General features: G+C 31.9%; 1 protein-coding gene across 1 annotated transcript in view; it reads left to right on the top strand.

The window, feature by feature from the left end:
• Positions 1–26,221, top strand: part of LOC129002885 (protein unc-13 homolog B-like) — a 108,399-nt gene that overhangs the window by 49,248 nt on the left and 32,930 nt on the right. Inside the window, exons 3-13 of the mRNA XM_054430996.1 lie at positions 3,191–3,281; positions 11,618–11,695; positions 12,204–12,423; positions 14,147–14,267; positions 16,346–16,452; positions 21,955–22,096; positions 22,557–22,683; positions 23,350–23,469; positions 23,708–23,907; positions 24,944–25,094; positions 25,868–26,026. Coding sequence (XP_054286971.1) covers positions 3,191–3,281; positions 11,618–11,695; positions 12,204–12,423; positions 14,147–14,267; positions 16,346–16,452; positions 21,955–22,096; positions 22,557–22,683; positions 23,350–23,469; positions 23,708–23,907; positions 24,944–25,094; positions 25,868–26,026 — 1,516 coding nt within the window. The remainder of the gene's footprint in view (positions 1–3,190; positions 3,282–11,617; positions 11,696–12,203; positions 12,424–14,146; positions 14,268–16,345; positions 16,453–21,954; positions 22,097–22,556; positions 22,684–23,349; positions 23,470–23,707; positions 23,908–24,943; positions 25,095–25,867; positions 26,027–26,221) is intronic.

The raw sequence follows: 26,221 nt of genomic DNA, 5'->3' as shown, positions 1-26,221 counted from the left end.
CAATCGAAATCGATCACCACTTACCATCTTTTAGATTTTTTTTACTTGGCACTCTCTTTTTTAACTTATAAGTTGAAGCTATTTAGATTATGACAAATACATAAATACATTATACTGGGTGTTCAAAAAATCAGTTTACCGAGTAAGTGTATTTGTTAAGAAGCAAATAATAAATCAATTGCATTTATTGAAACTGAATTAACACTACACTTAGGTTGTAATCATCATTGTTCACAATGCTTTCTACTAAATCAATGGATTTTTACAGCATTTTTTTACACTTTTTTGTATATATTTTTATTGTTGTTTATGGTTTGAAATTCCCATGCAAATTGATTGGCCCCCATAGGATACTGTGATCTTACACCGTTAGACTTTTTTATTTGGTGGATCATTAAAAATGAGGTTTTTGCTCAAAAGTCGCTAAATGTTCTGCAATTGAGAGACGCGAGTGAATTTAAAGCCTAATAATTTGAAGATAATGAATAAAGCATAAATTAAGATAATCTTTGTTGTATCTTAAGCAAAAATATTGTTACAAGTGTAAAAACGCTATGAAAAATGCATTGAAGTTAGTGGAAAGCATTTTGAAGAATTCTTTGACAACCTAGGTTTAGTGTAAATTCAATAAAAAAAAAATAATAATATAAATAACACTGATTTATTATTTGCTCTTAACAAATACACTTCCTAGGTAAACTGATCTTTGAAACAGCCGGTATCTATTCTAAATATATATATATATATCCATGGTCAAAGCGTACTCGGCAAGATATACAAATTGATGTACGAAGGAGCCAAAGCAGAGATACAAGCAGACACGTCTAACACACACACATCACAGCAAGTATATCATAGAACGTCGGTCTCCCTCGGCGATCATATCTCATACAGTGTCTTCATGCATGACTCTGGGGATACAGTGTACATTGGGAATTATCAGCAAATCCCATGAATAATGACCGAATGGGAAGCAAAGGATTACGCAACTGAATAATAAATGGTCTATCGATTGTATGTTGTGTCCCATTTATGTATAGGAGTTAATTATTTATTTTCAATATGTATAATGTCTAGTGAACGGTTTTATATTATTTTACTTTTAAAATTTAGATAGTACGTTCAGAGAAAAAAAAACAAAAAAAACAAGTGGATTAAATTAAAGGACAATTACGATTGTGTGCAGAAGGCGTTATCCTCGTGGAATGTGTCCAATATAGAGCGGACCGACTGGAATGTGTTTGGACAGTCTGTTGAAAAAGTCGAGAGAGTACAGTCTTGGCAAACACTTCTGTTTAAACATTTCTGAGAAATAAAAAAAGAAAAACGTGTGAATATAATGAAACACCCAGTTTTAACATTCTCAGGCACTGTAACGCAATTCAGCACCAATACACTATGGAGTTCACTTGTTCAGTCTAACGGTTTTCGTGTACTCACGTATTTCTTTTAATAAGGTAACTACTACAACATTATAATTCCAAATTTATTTTTTTATATACACTGTATTTGTATAATATACTAAGCAAGGCATGGAGCGTAACTCATAGAATCTAACAGCCACGTTCAAATTGTGTATAGTTTGAATTCTGTTGGAGGGCTCGTACATCAGGAAAGCCCAGTAAAATATGGTTAACAGAACATAAATCTAACCAAAAACTAGTCAGTGTTATATTATGGTAATTAATCATTGAATCAACCTTAGGGATATTTTTTTGCCACATTGGCATGTGTGTTTCAAAGCATAAATTAAAAATTCAGTTTTGGGGAATTTATAATTTACTATTGCCTGTAAGTAAATCTGTTATATTGAAGGCAAATACTGTAGCATAGCATGATTTTCAAACAGAATTATTCTTTTTTATCTTGAAATTTGTTGGCATTTACAATGTTAGGCCTATTGCGTTTAAAGGGCCTAGAATTCATTTATTTTAATACTAAAAAGCTTTGTTCTGAAAGCAAAATATTTTAAGATTTGGGAATTTTAAATATGCTTCCTATTCACCAATTGACTATTTGCTTTTAACGATTTGCCATTAATTAATTATTTGCTTTATGTCCAAATTTTGTAACGTACATGTTTTTCTTTACGAATTCAGTTTCACTGCTAAAACTGTGATTATTTTTATTTTGAGACGACGCCATATTGAATATAGGCTAGTTATTTTTTTAAACAGACCATAATTAAATTCAGTTTATATCTACTAAAAGAGCAATAACTGTTAATTTTACATCAATCTATTTTAATAATAACTGTTTATTTGAAATATATTTTTAAATGTAGTTCCTTAACACCACACTTACTGTTCTTTTTTAATTACGCTTTTTAATACAGATTAGATTTACAAAAAAAGCTGCAATTATGCTCCACTACTGAATTGGAAGTTTAAATGTATTAATCAATTGCAATCGTCTGCTAAAAGTTTCTGTAAAGTTTTATTGCAAAATGTCTCAAGTAACGAAAGGAGTTGATTGGAGTTTCATGGACCTCTGTAGGCCGGGGTTGTCAATTGAGTTCCAAGTTTCTGGAATTAAGTTATCTCAGTGGACTCAATCAGCTGTCGGGGTTAAATGAGTTAATGAAACCCGATGTTCAAACTAAACAATTAAATACACCATTTAAGTAGGTTAAATGATCAATGTTCTAAAGAGAATAAGATTTTTTGTCCATTATATATTTTAGACTTCCCAGACAATTAGACTAGTTTAAAACATTCTTAATCCACATTGAGGGCACCAACTTATAAACTATTATAAATAAGGGAAATAAAAGAAGACACAAGTTAGATGGACATTTGAATAAAACCAAATGAAATGAATGAGTTGGTGTCATGTGCTCAGTTTTGTATACAGCACACAGCACTACTTTAACATACTACCATGCCGTATTTACTATTTCATTAACCTTATTATTAGTAGTACATACTGTGAAGATTGAGGGTTCTAATAATCTGTAAAGGAATAAGAATAAGTTTTTTCTTAGTATCCACACAATAATTTGACTACAATAACCGTAAGACCAACTAATCTGGTGGAAGCGCGAGACTTCTTTCCGAGAGACATGGGTACAAAAACTGCAAATCACCAGGAAAATAAAAGAAGAGACTTTTCAAACTAGGAGAACATTTTATGAATTTCAAAACTCCTCTATTAAATAATCTAACTATACTAATAAAGTGTCTTGTTTCAGACACCCTGGGGATAATCCGTTCTACAGTAACATCGACAGTATGCCTGATATTCGACCCAGGCGGAAATCCATACCCTTGGTCTCTGAGCTGGTAAGTACTCTAAACTCCGATTATTCCATCAAGCTTAAACTGATGTACAACAATCATTATTGAAACATCAATAGCTTTCAAGTACAACAGTAATACTTACTGTCCATTATACTGCTTTGCTTAAGAAATGATTTTTCTACGAGTATTACAAGTGACATTTTTCTCGTCCGTCCTTGTGTCCCTGTCTTGAGTGTGTCATTTGTCGATGACTGTTCCCTTGCGTCCTCTGTTTCCAATGTCTTTTGTCTGTCTTCTTTTCTCTCTCCGAAAACAAATTTAAAGAGTTTTTTCCTCTGTAATCTACGCAGTAACGATGATAAAATAGGTTACATGCCTTATTGTCGTGGTTTACAGATGGGTTGTTTATTACAAATGACTAGTTTCACAACTCAATTGTTTCATTTTGAAATCTGATTTTACATCAAATTACAAAAATCTTGTTTTTAAAGTACCGATAAACTGTTTTAAATTTTTGTAGCATACCGATTAAAACCATCACTGTCAAAATGTAGTATTGACAAACGTTAAATATCTTACCTATTTGGGTTGATTAAGCTTAAAATATGAAAATCGAAATTTTTTTGGAGGTGTTGTGAAATTAAAAATATTTTGGTGAAAATAAATATTTCGCTCACAACGTGTTTTAAATTGCCAATTAAAAAAAAGTTATTGTTTACAATATTATTTTTAAACATGTTTAGCTTATTTCCTAATTATCAAATTATGGAAATTTTCAATTTTCAACTAAAACTCTAACTGTAAAAAGATTTAAATTTGAAGGTTTTTTTTTATATCTAATATTTTTAAGCTTCAAAATTTGGAAATGTGAACTTAATACAGGGTTTGAAAAATTGTAAAATATACTAAATTGTACTTTTTTTAATATGCATAATTGCATGAAATTACAAAAATCCTCTTTCTATAATATTTTATAGTTCTTCCCTTTTTCTTTTTAATCGAGTTTTAAAATATGGGAGCTAAAACATTTGGGGGTATGAAGTTAAAAATATGTTAATTAAATTACACTAAACTGCATTCTTAATGTGCACCTACATTCCTGTAGAAAGAAATGCTTTCAATTTGAGACTTACAAGTTTGTTCAACCCATCACAACTATCACTGTAATAGGATTGGCGAATTTGAAAGGTTTTTTGTTGGTTTTGTGACTTGATTAGGCTGAGTGCTGGTGACATGTGTTACCATGGAGTGTTTTGACATCAACATTTGTGACATAGAGTCATTAAGCACTCTTCAACATGACCCAGTTCTATACTGCTCCTACTTTCGGTGAAATTGTATTTTTGACCTTAAAATCAAATTACCTCCTTATAAGCAAAGCTTAGTTTCATTCTAGTCAAATGTTGTTTAACTATTTCCCTCTCCACTACATGTACCAATCAAACCTCAAGTAACCATTTCTAAATGTTCTCCACTGTGTATGACTCCTTTTGTGTGTATGTTCAATAATTTTAAACTTACCAGGTTAATATTTACCAAAGAAATTATTTTTAGTTCTACCTTAATTTGTTACTTGCTATACTATCAATTTTACCTAGGAAAACACAATAGAGTGTGATATGCATTTGATCATACTCTGCATGTTTGTTTAATATCTTAACCGACATGAGTTTAAGGGTTCTAGGAAAGTACAATGGATTGGATCCTATTGTTTATTGTCAGTGTATTGTTACTAATCCATTGTTTCTTTGTTCCCATGGTCTCCAGGTGCTCAAGGTACTCCCCTTCTTTCAAGCATCAACTTGTTTCTTGCATGCTCGTTATGTTATTGCTCGTTTCGTTTCACGCTTGACATATACACTCCATGTATACGTATACATTTACACTAGTCCTCATTCATACACATTTCCACTGAATCCTGATCTAGAAACCAATTGTACATAACAAATAGTGAACCACTTTTCAGTTTGTTTATATTTTGGTGTAAATACCACTTGATTCGAGTAAATAGAATGTTTTGTCCACTGGAATGGTAATGTAAAACCTAGACTACTCTATAGTTGCTTGTTGTTGAAGTAGTTGTTTATTCCTTAGATGGCTTTTATATTGGTCCGAGTTCAATATTTGCTTATCTCACGGTAAAGTGTTATAAATGTAGTCATTTTGTAGTTTATGTAGTGTATAGGTAAATAATCTTCATTTCTGTTGGTTGCCGGAGAAAGAATACGTAATATTTTTTATTTGTTTGTGCTGTAATTGAATAGCAAAGAATGAAAAGTATGGATTCGATTTCATGTTGTTATTACATTATTAACTCTTTATCTTGGCTACATTAGTTAATTTCGGATTCTTTAATATAAATATAGAAATTAATTATACAATTTGAAGTTACAACGTCATAAAACACATAAACTGTCTAATACTTTAGTTTAAATAGTTTTCAAACTAATAATAAACTTACTACTGACAAAGGTTTGTACTAACCTCAAATCCCTGAGAATGTTTGCTTTAAGTGTTAATTATTTATTTAGCTCCCTTTGATCGGAATCTGATAATTACACATTCTCTGTGTACTGAAGTTTAATAGCTACACCCTGCATTTACAAATCCAATATACTTACTTACTACTCAAAATGCATTGTAATTAAAAATCTTCAATATTATACTCTTATACAGTATGATACTAAAAAAAAATACTAAATAATTGTATGAATAACATTTTAATATTTAATTCTAAACTTGTAAATAAATACCACACTTTGAAACTAATAAAATAATTTAATTAAATGTCAATCGGCTTATCATAATTCTTAATGTTAGGATGAACACTCATTACACGAATATAAAAGCTGAATTTCCTTGAAAAATAATGAAAAGTTGTAATCTTAAAGGCTCAAGTGAACGACTAATAATGAATCAAATTATTTCTTCCCTCTTGAGTGTTAAGGGAAGTAACATCAATTACAAAAGTTGTATGTCCACAGTCCAGCCCTGCAGTAATAAGCACTTCATCAGCTGTTGAATGGCTGAATAAATTACTCGACCTGGTTTCAGAGGGATGAAAATCACTTCCCGAATTCACAGCTCAGACTAAATCCTCAATAAGATTTACTTCCTTACTGTAAAGTCAGGTTCTTGGCTACTAAGCTGCAAGAACTCAAAACATTTTTGATGGATAAATTATAACATTTTCAAGATAGATTATTTTTGTGAGATAAATTTAATTCCTCAGTTGAAATAATTCAACGTATGATCATAAATTAAATTGAACATTTAGTTTATCTACTGCTAGACGTAGAATTAGCACTCTAGAATTACAGAATTGTATAAAATAATCCTAATTATAATTATTTTTAAAAAAACTATCTTAAACCTAAAACTTATGAATTACTATTATAAATACGGTATATTATGGGGTATTTAGCCACGGGAAAAATATTGGAGTTGGTCACAAGGCTGGGAAAAATCCTGTTTCCGCCCTAGAGCCCTTGAAATTGCCCATGTTATCGTCAACATCTTTATGTAGCTGCAGTTTATAAAAACAGCTGATACAGGTAGCTTTTATTGCAACCTACGTATTTCTAAAGGTGTATTAAAATGTTTTCGTTTGAATCATACACATTTGTGTTTTACCTTACATACAAATCTTAATTTAGCTAAAAAGCCTATCAAATAAATTTAATGTTTGATTCAATCCGAGCTAAGCTCGGTCTCCTGGTACTTTTAAATTATAGCTACTTGTTATTCGTGTTGTTATTCTTGATTTTATATCTGCTTATCATACAGTAATTTATTTGCAATACTGTAGTGTGTATTCAGGAACGGAAACTCTCTAATGTATTTTCCCCATCTCTCCCAATTTGAGGGAAATGTAAGCTTCTTAAAAGATTATTTTTAGATTGAGCTCTCCCCTCCCCGTCAAGGCATCTTAGACTAATTGATTTTTACACAGTTCTCATCACATTTCTATTTGCTTTTTACTGTTCGATTTTTTGTCAAATTCGCTTTTGGCATATCTTGACCACATAAAAGTGGCATGATAAGTATTTGATGCAATGTTTCTTAATTTCTATTGAATCAAATTTTAGTTTTTAAAAGTCAATTTACTTTATATACAATTTGTTTATGCGGACTACAACTTCAGTTACACTCAGTTTACACTCAGGGTAAACACTTTGAGGGCATACTGCTTGCCCTAAATGCTAATTAATTTACATCAACTTAATTAATTTACTTAATTAAATCGTTCTTAGAGTATTTTTGAACACTCCACACCCAAGTAAAAAAAACTTACTATGTAGGTTAAAGATTAAATCTTTTTACCTGAAACAGAAGAAAAATAATTTTGTCAAAACTTAAGAGTGAAATTGAGTGTTTTACTGTAATACGGCGAATCTTGGACGTGTAACTATTTTCAATAACAGATGTTAAGAGCCACACCTTTCTCTTATGTGGTCTCGTCTCTCATCCCCTTGTGAAGCATGGATAAAGCAATTAGCATAACAAACTGAAGTTGTAGTCTGCATAAACAAATTGTATATATAAGTAAATTGACTTTTAAAACTAAAATTCGATTCTATAGAAAATATTTTTAACTAGGAAACATTGCATCAAATTCTTATCAGACCGCTTTTATGTGGTCAAGATATGTCAAAGACGAATTTGACAAAAACCGAACAGTAAAAAGCAAATAGAAATGTGAGAAGAACTGTGTAAAAATCAATTAGTCTAAGATGCCTTGATGGGGAGGGGAGAGCTCACTCTAAAAGTAATCTTTTAAGAAGCTTACATTTCCCTCAAAGTGGGAGAGATGGGGAAAATACATTAGAGAGTTTCTGTTTCTGAATACACACTACAGTATTGCAAATAAATTAACCATACAATAGAGTTTTTGCATAAGGCTATACAAAATCGGACTTTTTTTGCAATTTATTGAAAATTTATCCTTCGATAAACATAGTATTCAATATATTCCAACTTTTGCTTATAATACTATTTTCAAACATTGTTTAGAATTTAAAACATATGTTATACAGCTATTCTACAAATTAAAATGTTTCTAATACTAAAGAAATTACGTATTCTAATATTTTAAAATACATATGTCTGTAGATAATAATATACTGTTACCTTCTAACGTTCCAAAATGGAACGTCCATTTTGGAACGTTAGAAGGTAACAGTATATTATTATTAATAACTGACGTTCCAGTAGTAGGAATGAATTCTAATATGTCTGTAGCTTACTCAGTACCTGATTTTTACTAGTAAATTAATGATTGTGTACGCAGGATTTACAGAACATTATTACTGTATATAATAAGCAAAATCATTAATAACATTGGATAAAGCCACAGCCTCCTTTAATACAAGAGGCCGCTACGTTGGTGTGTGGAACGCCCCTGCCGGCCTACAGCCATGGTAACACCGCTCCATTATACTGTACATTAGTGCAACAGCTGTTTCGGTAGGCCGGGAATGCGACGTTGCCACTTTTGTCCCGCTGCGGCTTTGTAGTAAAGGATGCCGTGATAAAGTTGTCGCATAAAATTTAATTGCAAAAACGCGGGGCCGATATCCAAACGTGGGAATCATTAATGTGGTTTCTTTTTATAATTAACAAAAATATACTCTACACCGTACACACTCACAATTCTTCAACCATTGTGTGCTTCTTGTGTTGGTAATATTGCATGATTGTGCAGCAAACTAGTACGGTAGCATTTGCAATTACACAATAAAGAAGAAAATAGTTACCAAAATAGCTGGGTTCAATCATACATACAAGCTAAAGACTCTTTCTATTTAAACTAACATTACTTGTGAAACCAAGCCAAATTGTTTGGATTTAGATCTAATAGATTGTATTATTTTAAATTTTGCCATTTCTAGAAGTAATAACAACAATTTAATAATCTTTATTATAAGATGTATTTTCAATGTCGGCTATTTTAGTAGTATTTTCTACTTATGCATGAATGCAATGCAATATTTCAAGCCCTTCAATAACCTTTACCAGTTTACCATTTATATCACCTTCTAACTGTTTTCTTATTACTTTCAATTTCATGCTTATAAACACTCTTCTCACTTTTACCTTTTTAAGAATAGTTTCGTCATTGCTTTTGCAAGTGTGACAATTGGCTTGTAGTATCAATTTGTATAATTGATTTAGTAGCTGTTGAAAAATATGTTGGAAATTAAATCTATAATTCTAGATTGTAGAAGACTAATTTATTCTATGAGTAGTTTTATATTATTGCAATTTTGTATTTAAGTGTTTTATCTTTAAGTATTAAAAAAACAAATTAAACGTAATATAACATTACCACTGACGATTTATTCACAGGTTCACAATAACATTACAAATAAACGAGCAGAATTGAGCAATTCAAATAATATTCTTGGATCTGTCTTCAATATATAGGCCTTTCTTATCTAATATTTATTTACAAACAATTATAAGCGTCTTTTTAGTCGACGAGGATTGATATTCATAATATTTAAACCAAGAATAATTGTCCTGCTTATCTCAAGAAACGTCAGAGCAGAGTGCTACAGCAATAAATGATTAATCAAATTTGTAGACAAGGGTTCAGAACTATGTAGGCATACTGATCAAGGCAAAATGCTAGCCTAGCCACAGTGAAATAGGCAGAATCATTTACTTAAGTTCTGAAGTAGGCATCTCTGAATGGTCTATCTAAAGCCAGATTGGTCGTTTAAGAGAATATCTAGTTGAAAAAACATTTTGTAGGACGTGCTACAAGTGAAATTTTTGTCTTAGTTCATGTATAACTCAAATGTGTTGGCATTAATAATGCGGTTCTCCTTTCGCTTGGCATGGATAACAAGTTGGCCTTTTAGAAATTTTATTTTACAGCTGTACATTCAACTTGACTAAATTCCTTTTCATTCTAAATCTGGATTCTACTTAAAAAGGGGAATATTAGTGTCCTTCATAATTATGTTCCATATTTGAGCAACTTCAAAATTAGATAAAGTCAGCTTTGTTTTGGTTACGTTTTGAACTAGATAAATAATGGATTTGTAGGCCGCTTCCTAACTGAAAAATGTATACATTGTCAATTTGAGCCACGAATAAAATAGATAACGTATAACGGTTTATTACTATGTCTGGGTTATAAACTAGATAAATTACACCCAGTAGTTGGCTTTAATCAGAAGATTTCATTCGGTTGGGATTGAGTTTGGATAAAGATAGTCTACGTTTGTTCGATGTCTATTCTCCACAGCTTCCCTTTGAATGAAGATTGAAAATGGAGGGAAATCAGTTTTTTTCGATTTACTTACTCTGAGATAATAAGAAAATCCATGATTAAATCAAGAGTCTATTTACTCATGGACAACTGTTTTTGATATTCATAATGTTGATTTTGTTAGACAAATTTTATAGTATGATATCATTCAAGTTTTTTTTTACGACCATTATCTCTATTGAACATTCTTTGGCGAAATTGTGTAAAAGCAGGAGTTGAGTGAACAATGAATGTGTTTCGGTGTCATTACTTGAGTAAAGATTAGTTTTATTTAGCTGTAAAAGCTACATATGTCTTTTCCTCTGTTTTTAATTAACAACATTGGTGAAAATTTGAAAATTAAAAATACAGTATAAGCTAATAAAATTTATAAAAATTCAAGTAAGTGCTCTTAAATAAATCTTTGAATGATATCAATGTTTACTCTCTATAGTGCTATCCCATGTGCTTTGTAACATAGATTTGTTTAACATAGGGATTAAATGGTAGGGGGGGGGATTGTACGAGTATAACGCTTTGAGAATGCTTTGATTGGTGGGTGCGGATAACTCCAATCACTTCAATGGCCACTTTGATGCACACCACATTGTGTTAGATATTGATCAAGTATTGGGAATTAGTATTTCATGTATGGAATGTATCAACAGTCTTCCAAAAATATGAGCAATATAGCTGATCTGACTTTGCTCTTGATAACAAATTAGACGAAAAATAGTTCATTCTCTTTCAACAATTAATTGGAAAAGTAATTATATATTGAGCCTTGTACTTTAGTCTAACACTCGTAACTTTTTGCAGTAATTTTATCTTCAACTTAATATTCTATAAGTAAAATATACAAAATGATTCCATGAAATAATAGAACAACAATTTAGTTTTCTTTGTAACTTTCTTATTACATCACCTGTGCCTGTGGTTTTCTTATACTCAAGTACATTTCAAATTATTACAGCAGCATCACAAATGGATACACAGGTATTGTACAAGTTTGATATTTTCATACCTGCTTTATGTTTCTTCTGTTGGTTAAGTGCAACTATATTGGAACTACAAAGAATGTTAGGAACAATTGATGTTCTAATGACTGCTAATTTTTCAGACAATGGCAGCTACTAGACAGAAGGGGGCTGGTTTGACTTCAGCTGTTCCAAGAGCAACTTTGAATGATGAAGAACTGGTGAGTGGTATTTTATTTTCAAATAGTTTTAGGGTCAATGAAATTTTTTCAAGAGACAGGTCCAACTCCTGGTCTTGTTCCTACATAATTGGTTTTGTTAGATGACATATTCATTGACAGCCAAATGACAAATAGGGTTCATAACTGGCCCTATTGGGATCAAATTCTTGGGGACTGAGCTTTACTTTGTGTATATCATTGCAATGATCATTAATACACAGTATTCTCTGAGAGCAGTGTTTGCTCAATTTCATTTATCCTGTATTAGCCTAGACACTATTTTACAGCTTAAAGGCTAAGTAATTGGTTTGGTTCATTGATCTAAACATCTAAACCTAGCAGTTGTATAACAAATCCTGATCTTTTTAGAATGCATCCTTTTGGAATACTTTTTTGTAATTCGTACACAGAAGATTGATTATAACCAATCTTATATTATTGTTACCGTTGGCAGTTACTACTCACTACAATTTACAACTGTATGCTCACATAAATGTTTGTTCCCCAGAAAATGCATGTGTACAAGAAGACCCTGCAAGCCCTGATCTACCCGATCTCCAGTACAACGCCGCACAACTTTGTCATGTGGACAGCAACATCGCCAACATTCTGTTACGAGTGTGAGGGTCTTCTGTGGGGTATCGCACGGCAGGGAGTGCGCTGCACCGAGTGCATGGTTAAGTGCCACGAGAAGTGTAAAGATCTGCTCAACGCTGATTGTTTACAGAGTAAGTTCACACTAGATAAATTAAGAGTTAAAAAATTACCAACTGTTAGTACTATTACACAGAAATGGGCCAATCAAGCCTGTGCCTCTTGCACCAATTGAATGAAACCCCTTACACAAAAAATAAGGTGGAAACGCTCCCATTTTACATTGAAAAATCTCCCAATTATTAATGCTGAACGGACAGAATGTTGGTATTATATATTTATAGATTTTGTGTTGAGAGATATATAGCTCCAAGTCACTTCTGAGTAAAAGGATGCGGTTAAGATATTTAAAATTGAAAACGATGCGATCACATTCCAAACAGTTGGTATTGGTACTCGAGTACAAAGGCGCGAGGGTGAAACTCGAGTGCCAAATACAATGCACTTTGATGCCACAAAAGCTCTTTGTATCTTGAGTTGGAGTCAGCTCCATTTACCATTGGTCCTCCTCAGTGAATCACTGTTTAGGAACTCCTAATGAACTCAAAAAAGGTTTAGCACACTTTTCATTATAGGTTCTTGTTTTTTTTTTCACTTTCAAAATTTTCAACATAGCTTTGCACACTTCTCGCTCATATAATTTTTCTGTATCGTACACTAAATTGTGGAGGTTAAATATTGTCTTTGTCTTGTTTGTATTAGTATTTTTGCAATAGTATGTCACACCTTTCCGATGCATTGCCAAAACAACCAAACTAAGAATGTCAACTTATAATTAGGTTTGTGATATGAACTCACAACATGATGAGAAAATATGAAGTTTGTGTATTTGAAAACATTATTAACAACTAAGAACCCTTGTTTAATGCATTTTATTGGAAACACTAAATGTTAACAAGAAAAACAGGTTGTGTTTACCTTAAATTCTTTTATAATATATATTGTACATACACACACCTCTATATCTCAATCTTGCCTGGGCTCATAACTAGTTGACCCATACATAATTTGTTTAGGTGGAGTTGGACTATCATAAATGTTTAGTTTGAAGCACAGATCCCTTGTCTCCGAGAGAAGTCATTCATCTTGATTATGTTGCAATGGTGTTTTGAACTGTTTCTAATGTATTGCCTAACAAAGAATAACCACAGTTAGTTGTGCTTTGAAACATTTTAGTTTAATTTAATTACCGATATAGAACTTGTGATAATGTATCCTTTATGAAACAATTTAATTTAAAACTCTCAATTCAAACCTCCTTAGTTTGACAATGATTATACTATATTAATAAACTCTCACTTGAAATTCTTACAGGTAAAGTGCTTCAATTTGATGATCGTATGGATAGAGATAGGAGCAATTTGGGGAGATCATTGTAAATAAACCTTTAGAATGAGAGAAATTAAATACGTATTTATTCAACACAAGTTTACTAAATACTGATTATTTAAGACTCAGTTTCTTTGTTTTCTGTTTGTTTTTCTTAGTTTAATGTATCTTCATTAGGTCCTTGCAGAAGGTTAATGTAGAGTTTGAAATTTAGTGGGTATGTAGGTATGGAGTGTTGTGTAGCACATTAATTGGTGTTTGTAGATTTTTGAAAGAAATTCTTCGTAAAGTACATCTATAATTAAAAAAATGTAGTATATGTGGTAAATATGGGCTAAAGGTGCTTAGTAAACTAGATTTACCAATGTAACACGCCACAGCCAATGTGTGTGTGTGTGTGTGTGTTTGGAAATGTGGCTCTGTCTCATGGACTGGCCTTCGATCTAACCATCTGACAACATGTTTCAGGGGCTGCGGAAAAGAGCTCAAAGCATGGAGCAGAAGACAAAGCAAATACAATAATAACAGCAATGAAAGAGAGGATGAAGCAAAGGGAAAGGGAAAAGCCAGAAATCTTTGAGCTGATAAGGTGTGTTTAATAATTAATTGTCTATATAATAGATAGAACTGTCTATATAATAGATAACTACTTAAGTAACAAACTACCTAAAGTTAAAATAAGTGTAAGAAGAAAAGAGTAGAGTGTTTCCGCACTTTTAAGTAAACTAATTTATTTTTTAGCAGACCAGCCTGGTTTTATATTTTTAACAATTGAATAAGTTAAGACAGTTCACCTAGAAAATATTATATATTTTTTGTCAGATATGTAAGTTTACTTCTTGTCATAATTAGTTTAAACAATAAATAATAATCTCTACTGAATGAATAACACTAATATTAAAAAGGGTTATTACAAAAAAAAACTCAGTAACCAGGATTTTTTCATCCCTAAACATATTTTGCATGGGGTAACAGATTTCATTGAGAAAATAATAGCTAGTAAGCTGTATATAAGGACATCATACCTGTATGTTTAGTTCACATTGCCTTTTTTGGACATTTTAATATTTTAATTTTGAGGTAAGTACGGTAAATCTGTTGGACTAATATCAACATTAATCAAGTGAATAATCAATTACATGGGCCGAAATTTGTTTTATAGAATTTAATTCATTTTGGTTTGCATTTATGTTTCATGTTAATTTTTTTAACTGGACAAAAACTGATTCCATGTTAACCAGTGAAACTAACTAGATAATGATTGCAGATTAATATGGACACAAAATTAGCACTTTAGCTTATTTTTTAAGTTATAGTCAATGAACTCTCAGGTAAACTTTAAATTGTAAACTAGATGGAAGATCACAAAAATTAATTATGGATAATCAAGGATTTAGGTTAAGGGGTCAGTAAAAGTACTACTGGCTCTACGCTTACCTAATTCTTAGATCAAAATTAACCCTCAATAACCATCTAATAAAAGTAACTATCTGTTAACCCTCCAAACTCTCTTCCTTTCAACCAGAGCGGAATTTGATCAGAATATAAATGGTCACTTCAAAACAAACAGAACTTTTTACCTTGCACTTAGATATCAAAGAACCGTTATGTTCTAAGTATTAATAATAAACAAAGCTCCTTTCCCTTGTGTTGCTATTATACAACTTACGAATCATTATGGTTTCATGGAACTTTTTTACTGTGAATGCAGCTGTTTCCTGAGATATTTTACGTCCTGTACTGCTTGCTACCTTGTACTCAATTCTGCCATTAATTTTCACAAAGTTCTTGATTTTCTGTCTTGCCCTCTGTTTGTTTGATTCCAAACAGCAGGGTATCTACAAGTTACTGAAACACCAGATTTTTAGTTAAAAGTCATTCTAAATTGTATCAGGGCTGCGTAAATAACCTAGTTTAACCATTTATTTTTTCATCCACTGACATTAAAGTTAACAACAGAAAAGTTAAATTTAGATAAATAAATTATGTGACTAATAAGAACTAAAAGTATTATGTACCATCCATAGATCCATAGATTAAAGTCTTCACCAAGCTCCGCCCCTCAGAAACATAATCTCAGTTCATACATGGCCAAAATAGTGAATAACCAACAATTGTTTTAGACTACTATTATGAGATAATCGTCACAATTAAGCCATTATGATGAGGCTAATTTGGTGGGCACTGGCTAAAAGTTGTGTATGAAGTAAGGTACATGACATCGGTGCGAGACTTTAACTAGGTCTGTTTGTCTCGATGGATGCTCATATGTGCAAGGTGAAGCTCACCTTAATTATTATAGGCAGCGAAGTAGTTGACTTAGTTTTCAACTCATAGTTCCTGAAATTTGAGAATTTCTCTACATTTGTCAAAAAATTTCTGGATAAGAAAATTTTTAGGAAAAAAGCCTTTGAAAATTCACCCTTAATTTATAAGGAAACTCGTTGACAGTGAATATTTTAACATAATATGCACCTTTGTAATTTACTTTTTTTTCTTTACCCTCAAATGGAGTATTATTTTATAGGTAGTTATGACATATGGAATGGTATTTGTATAAAATGGGCACCACCATTTCTTTTACGTGTTGTTGCCATACAGTAAAACAGAGTTTGATGAGTGTAAGTTCTTGTTGGCTGTGTTGTGAACCTGTCGTGCTGATGCTAGGGCGATTTTCGGTGCGGAGGAGAAGAGTCACATCGGGCACATGAAGGCAGTGAAGCAGTCTGTACTTGACGGAACCTCCAAATGGTCGGCTAAGATCGCAATTACAGGTTTGTGACGTGATTCTGCCCATGAAATACTCTATGGCTGATGGTGTGTTGTAAAACTGTCTGTATGTATCTTCCTCTCTTTTCCCATTAGCACATTTTTGTTTGATTGGGTTTGGTTGTATAGTTTTAGTTTTAGTTTGTTCTCTGTGTCCTCCTTAATTGTTATACTTTTGGTTGTCCTGTAAATAAATATAATTTTTTTATGTGTTGAGGAACAAATAAGATGACACATTATAAATAAATTTTTATTCAAACTATTTCTAAAAAAAGCTAACACCAAGAAAAAATTACCAGTTCAATTTGTAAATTTAACTCAATAACACATTTTCATGTAGGCCTACCCATATGTAACAAGTTTAAACATTACTGTTCAAATAAATAAATCAGACAAATCAATCAGAGGTACCTTACAACACAGATAAAGTTTATCAGATAAATCAACTGATCACTATTGAGAGAGAAGAAATGTTCTCGTTAGCCGATAGCAACTAACCTTGTTGTCGGGAATAACTTTGCCGCTATCCAGGGGAAATTGCCTTCAGTTGTACCAACAGCTGCAACATTAAATTTCCCTTTGCATTATTCTTGCTACAACAATTAAATGTTTCATTTTAGTACAATTAAAAAGCTGTGATTTGTATTGGAAAATAACATTTAAATTTTATCGCCCATAAATACTCCTTTCTAATAACATTTTAGTTTATGATTAATTCATATAGAAATGCTGTTTTTGAAATGGTTAACATTAACTTATGGTAGACCAATTCAGTAAAGGACCTATAAATTATTTAACCAATGCCTGTATATATACTTATGACTATAATATTACGTTATCATTATTGGTTTCAATAAAGAATAACAGCTTTTAAGTAAGATATTAAGATTTACAACTATTCACTATTCAGTTAATCAAACTTTTTTAAACCTAGACATTTTCTTCTGTTGATAATGGATAACATTTTTAGTTTTTTTTTTTGTTTTAGTGTTCCCAAGATCAAAGTTTTATGTTTTTATCCACTATTTTTCATCTCCTCTCTGTTTTTATTTCCTACTCCTCGCCATATATTTCCTCAATCCTCCGCTTGTCACTGTTTTCCCCATTTTCCCCCACTCCTCACACAGTTTTTCCTCTTCCTGCTCAGTGTTTCAGCCCGGGTTCCAGCCTGCAGATTGCATCCTGATTGTTTGTTTGTTGTCTGTCAGTGTTCTAATTGTTTTGATCAACAGAAAGACTTTCACGATGGATCCTGACACTCATATAGACTCGCTGGACCAAGCCGAGGCCATTGTGCTTGAGGGCACGTCCAAATGGTCCTGCAAAATCGCTATCACAGGTTAGGCTCGAGCAAGCCACATTGCCTGCCACCGACTGACTATTCTACATGTCATACTTCCCCTGGGCTAATTTTCCTCTGTCAATTTATTTATTAAAAATTTACTATGAATAATTTCTTAATTTAATGTGTGAAATAATAAAATCCTTAGGTATACAAAACTATAGAATTTCAATTCCCAAAAAATTATTTTTGTAATAACTAACTCCTAACACTCAGTTATGAAAGTATATAAATGACTAGATTGACTAATAATTAATTGCAAATGAGTAAACCTGTTGATTGAAATTGAGCGCTACATTTGCACAGTAAATATGTGATGATACATTATAATATTGGGTAAATATAATCACCAACGTAAACAAGAACAATCTTCTTTCTTGTTTATTATGCTTGGAAATATAAAAGTTTGATTAACTTGCAGACAGATTTCAAACCATTACATTAACTAGGTTCTTTAAATGTCAACGATCCTGCCCTGATGAATAATTTTGTTGCAATTCACCAAAAGTTCATTGAGGGGTTACAACTTTTATTAGATGTGTAAATGGTTACAGATGAAGTGGATTAAAATTTGCTTATCACCTTCATTGATTACAATTATTGATTTGTTCAGTGATCTACTTTAAATTAAACCTAATAAATATATAAATATTCTGATGCTCATGATTAAGCTTGATTAAAACGGTGGTTAACACAGCACCAAAAACTAAATTAACATATAAACAGAAAAATAAAATTTTGGTGAATAATTTCAGATGTATTATATCTGCTCACAAAAAACTGTCCAAATTAACTTGCTATGTACGATTTTTTTTTGTGTCTACACCAAAGCCATAGTTCCATATGGCATTTTTATGGTATTGAAAGAGAATGCTAAGCTATCATAAAATCAATTAGCAGTATAAATTGTCATAAATCTTCCTCAATTGTTTGCATTGTTTAGGTTGTTCTTAAACCTCTCATATATTTCTCCCGCATCATATGGTATGACATGTAGATGTGTCGTGTTGGTATGCCTGCTGGTGTGCAAAGCTGACAGAACCACATCTGATCACGCAACACCCCGTATAACCCCATACAACCCCGTAGGACATGGGAAACTAACATCTAGATTAGACAAGTGTATCTGGCTTAACAAGGAGATAACCACCAAATCTTAACCTTCAAGGTTTTCTGATCAATTTCACAAAAAAGTTATGCAATTTTTAATAAGATAAATTTTTAGAGTAGGCCTATTTTAAACTTTTTTGTTTTGTTTTGTAAATTAGATTTCGAACAATAATTAGACAATTTTATTTCATAGACCCAATTCCCCACGCAGCAACCAAACTGTTTTCAATCCTTTTTTAAATGTGGGGCTACCGTACATCAAGTTTTTATTTTCCTATGACCAATTGATATGTTTTTTCAAACAAAAAGGTTTAAAGTAATGTAATGTTTTATGTATATTTTTTACCGATATAGGATTTTTTAAATCTATTAGGGTTATATAAGGGATCTTTTCGAAATTGCTTGTCAGATCTTAAGATTTATTAAATTCACTAATGCAGGAATACTGCCAAAACTGTTGTTACTTGTTGTAAAATAAAGGGAAGCATGGGAACATTTCATGCCAACCCAATAAAGTACCTGGCCCATCTTTTGACATTATTTTCATCCAAAGATATTATTTCTAATTTTTGTTTGAACTTTAATTTTAATGAGGTTTATAAAACCATCTTAAGTTGATTCTTTTGTTGGGTTGTTGTGTATAGGGTATGATTTACACAACAGATCCTAATTTAAAAAATATATCTTGTGAAAACAAACTAAATTCATTGTGGTGTGAGTAGCCTCCGGATTGCGAATAATAATAGTGGTTTAAATACCTTATTCTTGCAATCCAATTGTTGTGAAGTTGTGTGAATAGTTGTGAAGACAACAATTGGATTGCAAGAATAAGGTATTTAAACCACTATCATAGTACAAACTAAATATTTACCAAAAGAATTATATGAGTCAAAGAGAAATTAAATTATGAATGATCTTTTGTCAACACGTTTCAATTTTGCATGAATACAAGAATGTGTTAAGCCAGATATATACACAGAACCAAAACAAATTTCAAAACCTGAGGAGTTGTATAATTTTTGTACAGTAAATCAATGTTTGAAAGTACCGTAAAACTTAAAGGCTATGTTCGATACTTTTTAAAATATAAACTAATCAACAAGTGTTCTGATCTAGTTAAGGACCACAATTATACAAATGCACAAACTAGCACAATATTTTCCTCTCTACTCACTTTTCAACACTTTTCACTTTTTTATGAGGACATTGCTCAAACTTGAATCGACTTTGAAATTTATTTTGGTTGCCAGTTCATATCAATACATTTTACTCCGATTCAGTAGACACATTTTTATCATTCTTCCACCTGAAGTTCTTTATCTTCTTCTTCTTCTTCACTTATTGTTACTGGGTAAGATAGTGAAATTAAACAAGCTGCACAACAAAATACTGCCAATGTGTTCAATGTTTGCGCATTGCGAATCAACGTTAAGTGTTAAAATATTATTTCAGCTACTAAATTATTTAATATTAAGTTTACTTAAAAATAGCTTCTCATTGTTGTAATCATTGCTAGCTAATTGTTTGATGTAACGTAATCATTAACCATTTCTTCATTCATTTATCACAACCACTAGCAAAAATTGAATTCTAAGGAATCGCCATGTGGCTGACTTGAAGCTTAAAATAATAGGTGCACAAAAATTCAATGTTTGCCATTTTTTACATTGAGTAAATACAACCACAAAAGTAAACAAACCAATCTTCTAACTTTTTATTTGTGTAGAAAATTTAAAATTCTATTAAGTTGCAAGGATATAATATAACCCAAAAAAATAAATCCATACTAAACATTGAGTTACTGTTTGAGTACTTTTACTAGCACAACATAGATGAAACAATTTAAAAATATATAGATTTAATGAAGTACTGTAAGTTTTAATAAAGTACAATTGAAATTATCCACTAGTTATAATCTGATGAAAAAGATAATACTTATAGCAATAAAAATCTTTCTGTAGATATCTTTCATTTTACTTGACTATGTAGTTTCTAGTAATGTAATACTAATGTTTGTAGATGTTGATAATGATATTTCAGCTGTAGTAGGTAGTCTACTTTCTAGAGCAGCCTGTTTTTCATCGGCATGATTACTTCCTGTATACTTTAGGTCTTATTGCAATTTAAACGTCTAAATAACGTTTATAGTAAACTATGAGTAGTTTTGTTACAATATTTACTATTACCTTTTATAGTTATCTCACAAGTATATTATAGTGATGTTGAAATTGGCTAGAGGCATGTTTTACACATTATATATTTGATATTATTGCCTCAGAAAGTTTTCACTTTGAATAATTTATAATGTATGCTTAGTAATGTATTTATTATCTGTTAATACATTTTCCATGGCAATTTCTGTATGAGTGGTGATTTGTGTGAAATATGAACTGATATAAAATAATTTTTGCATTAGGAATTATTAATATTTATAATTATTTCACTAATGAGGTTTGGAACCACTTACTCAGTGTTGTGTTGCCTCAAGAGTTTCATTTATGATTTTTGAAGTTATAACAGTTTTAAAGGTAGCTTTTCATGATATTACATGAAACTATATTGATATAAAATATATCTAAATGTGTTTTCTAGAATATTATATAATATATAATAGAATAGAATTCTAGAATACATTGAATAATTAAATATAAAGGGTTAATGTTATTCTTAATAGAGTTCTTTATTTCGCATTGATAACAATTAGAATTAATACATACCTGCTATGTTTGCTTGGAGTTATTTTTATCTTTTATCATACCTTCTTTATGTCAATCAAAAATTCTCATCTTAAATTCAGGTATTTTTTTTATATCAAATGTTCTTATCTTTGAAATATGATTAATGAATTGCTTTTTTTTTTATTCTATAAAAGTCTTGTCTACAGTCAAGATTTAATGAAAAAGTTTAGTCAGCCTAATTCAGTCTGTCAATTTTAAAACAAAGGAATGAAATAAGAATCATAAAATTGTCATGTATGTTTGAACAGAGTATAAATATTCCCCATAAATGTTTCTGCAAGTAACTTTTGAGACTGATATTTTTCTTCTTTCTGCAGTGATCTGTGCCCAGGGTTTGATAGCAAAAGACAAGAGTGGAACTTCCGACCCTTACGTTACTGTACAAGTAGGTAAAGTGAAGAAGAGGACGAGAACAATGCCTGCAGAGTTGAACCCCGTATGGAATGAAAAGTTTTACTTGTAAGTGTTTTTTTTTTTTTTTTTACTGTTTATTGTTTTTATTCACCCATAACAATATAGGGAGGCATGTCTGTTTGGAAGAACTAAAAAAACGACTGAACCCAACTAGGCTGAAATTTGGCATAAAGGTAGCTCGTGGTCCAGGTGTGACACATAATTTAGAGTTTTAATCAAAAGCCCTGTAGCTGCGGTTTCTATATTCTATAACTTTTTCTGGCTATTTATTTGTGGTAATAAATGATTCAAGACCCTAAAGAAGAATTTGAAGGTAAAAGGGTCAACAAGCAACGCCGATCTGAAATGTCCGTTACTTTCTGGACGGCCCCCTCGTATTTGTAATAAACAAATCTTACCGCTCTTTCATTGAGTAATTTGAGAAAGATTATTGATGCGATTCTGAATTCATATATTTTAAAACTAATGACTAAAGATTTCTGACACTGATAATCTTTTTTTCTAGTGAGTGTCACAACTCTTCAGACAGAATCAAGGTGAGAGTGTGGGATGAAGACAACGACCTCAAGTCCAAACTGCGCCAGAAACTCACACGCGAGTCTGATGATTTCTTGGGTCAGACTATAATTGAAGTAAGTTTTGGGTGACATATTCCCCACAGAATTCAGGATCAAACTGTAACTGAATCTGATTATTATAATTAGCCAAATCAAACTTTATACTTGGTAAGGTGGCATGGTACAACATTCAATGAGTATTTGTAGCTTTTAAACATACAGATAAAAGAATATAAAATTGAAAATCATTGAAAATGGATACTTGCCATAGACATAGTTGGATACTTAACATCCAGATCTCATTGATTTTTACATCAAACATCACAACTACTTCACTGTTAAAAAACATTAGGAGAATTCATAGAATTATTTATATTATATTCAGTTCAAATTGAACTAAAATTATATTTTTCATGAATTAATTAGACATGAATAGATTTAAATCACTTTTTACTTGGTCCAAAAGTGCTTTTAGATACTTGCATTGTATTTTGAGTTTGAATTTAGTGCTTTAACGGAGCAACATTAAAAGCAACCATAAAATGGGATAATTTTTCTTCATTTGTGCTGTTGGATTAAAAAATGGTACCATCTCTAAAACATGTCATAACCAAGCTAAACTTCTTTTTTTGGAAAATTTCACTTATGGTTCATAAGCCGCAGTGATCTTCACATCAGATAGCAGGATTTATTTAGAAAACACTGGTATTATTATAACATTAAAATAAATGTTATTTCTAGGTTAGAACACTGTCAGGTGAGATGGATGTATGGTACAATCTGGAGAAACGAACAGATAAGTCAGCTGTTTCTGGAGCTATCCGACTACATATCAGCGTCGAGATCAAGGGAGAGGAAAAGGTAGGAGCTTTGCTAAGAAATTATTTTGATTATAATTTAAACCATTTGGCTTGCAAGGAATTTTGTGTAAAGGAATCAATTCAGCAAGCTTACCTGGGAAGATTAGAGTCCAAGGACCGATACTTACACGATAAAAGAACACAAAACACAGCTCTGATATATCGTCCTGATGTAGTATTTCTTCAAAGAGTAGTGCACTGTTTTTAAACTGTTATATTGTAATCGATCAACATTTTAGGTCGCGCCTTACCATGTGCAATATACGTGCCTTCATGAGAATCTGTTCCACTATCTGTGCGAAGAGAACTTTGGAATGGTGAAACTTCCTCAAGCCAAGGGGGATGATGCTTGGAAAGTCTACTTTGACGAACCAGGCGAGGAAATTGTTGATGAGTTCGCAATGAGATATGGCATTGAATCAATATACCAGGCAATGACGTAAGTGTATTTGAATAATAGTTTGTTTCTGACTAGTATTTTTTTTTTTTTTTATAATAGTGTATTCGTCTATTTATTGAAAAGTATATTAAAATCACTTAAAATATGTAAAAGATTGTGATTGGGTGGAATCTTCAGTAAAAAGGTAAGCTAAAATGTCCAAATTCTATTTTCTCTCTGATGCCATCATAATTCATTGTTACGATTTGAAAAATACTAGTTCACAATAATTTGATCTTTCAGTTTTAATTTTAGAAAGTAAGTGTAGAACAGGAAATCACCAAGCAACTGATAATCAGCACACTTTGTCAAAAGCTCAGTTGAACACCATGCATTTTTAAATTTGAAAGAAGCTGCAACTTTAACACGTTCGCTGCGAGAATCCCTTTGGCGGGACGGTCGGAAATGCGACGCACGCCAGTGAATCAGGGAATGCAATAGCATTAAAATATTTCAGTCTGGACAGCGTCAAAACAGCAGTGGTAATGGTGCTGTGTTAACCCGAGAGTGGACATAGTTCACTGAAAAACTCACAGATAGCAGCACTGCCTGGATCCGTAGCTAATGTCTTTGTAATGTAAGAAGAGAGAGAATCCCTGATAACGAAACAAAAAGCGTTGCCAGACGGGATTTTACTACCAACCTAAACCCAATCTACACCAAATTTAAGTATAGGACCAGCACAACATGCTGACATGGTTTAGTTGATACCCGATAAATGCGGAGGTCACAGTAGACCAACTTGTATAACACTGCACCGTGACTCCAACCGGAGTCCTACGCACGCTGTGCCAGTACAACATGACTCTGATCGGAGTTGTCAGCAGCGAACGTTTTAAATAGGATTGGATCATGAGTTCTCCCTATAGAAGTTATACACACTGCCTGGAACACTTTTAGATGAGTTAGTCTCATCTCTGAATGATGTCCTTCTTCCACTTTTTAACTATCAAGTAAAATTATACAACCCTTTAGAGAATGTTATATTATATATTATAGTTATGAAACACAGCTGAATCTAGTATCATGTTGGCAGGCATTTCCATTGCTTATCCACCAAGTACCTGTGTCCGGGAGTACCAGCTGTTATGAGCACACTCCTAGCCAACATCAACGCATACTACGCACACACCACTGCGTCTTCCGCCGTCTCCGCTAGTGATAGATTTGCTGCTTCCAATTTTGGTGTAGGTCTTTTTCTGTAATTCTTTTTGTTTTTGTATCTTTGTGTTAGCATTTTTCTGCACCAAAGATTTTTTTAAATATTTGTGTAAGGTCCAAAGTTTTGTCTTATCTATCTCACTGGCTCAAGTTACGGAAAAGTCATTAGTGTTATAAGAAATGCTGCTGACAAGCCTTTTTTATAAGGCTTATGCAGCTAAGTATTAGAAAATTAATTGTTTATGTCATGAATAAATAATAAAAATAAATAAATACAAACACAACCTTTTGTTAAAAAGAATCTCAATAAAGCAGTCCAATTGAAAGTTGAAAAATAAACAAAGGGTGTCTGAATTGGTCCCAAGTCTTTTGGCCAGTCATATACTTTATCAGATACAGAAACAACAGTAATATGTTAAAGCTCATAATAATATAGAACTTTTCAAATAAGTAACATAATGCACTTGAGCACAAAAAATTGTAGGCAAATTTCACCACTAAATTAAGGAACATTGATGAAACATAAAACATTTTTAAGAACCGGTATTGTGTATGGACTTCATTTTAGTTTGATACAGAGTATACAGAAGTATACAGAACTTTGTGATTCAGACAACCACCTACATAAGACTGCCAGATATCAAAATGTTGTGGAACTTTTTAAACTTATCATTACGGGAAATTGAGCAATAGTTCCTCAAATAATGTTATTTTTCTTTTATTACATTACATTACATATTATACCATCTACTGATGAAATTTAATACACCTTGCTACATACTACTTCTCCTCTCTGCAGAAAGAGAAGTTTGTCAAGCTGCTGGATCAGCTGCATAACTCTCTACGCATTGACTTGTCCATGTATCGCAACAACTTCCCAGCCTCTAGTCAAGAGAAACTGATGGATCTCAAGTCAACTGTCGATCTACTCACAAGTATCACGTTCTTCCGAATGAAGGTCAGCCTAGTATAGGTTTCAGTAAAATTTTATAAAATCCCTAACACTCTCTGATTTATTGCAATATTATCAAACACTATTCATTCATCCAAATGTTATGCTTCTAGGACTTGCATCTATGAAATAAGTAAGGTAATTCCCTTGCAGAGTAGTGGATCTATTGTCAAAGTAATCACCTATGTTTTCACTACTTGT

The sequence above is a fragment of the Macrosteles quadrilineatus genome, unplaced genomic scaffold (assembly GCF_028750875.1).
Source record: "Macrosteles quadrilineatus isolate MER2022 unplaced genomic scaffold, UCM_ALF_1.0 Scaffold_9__3_contigs__length_116548681, whole genome shotgun sequence".
Taxonomy (NCBI): domain Eukaryota; kingdom Metazoa; phylum Arthropoda; class Insecta; order Hemiptera; family Cicadellidae; genus Macrosteles; species Macrosteles quadrilineatus.
Note: the sequence above shows the minus strand (reverse complement) of the source record. Positions and strands in the feature narration are given on the sequence as shown.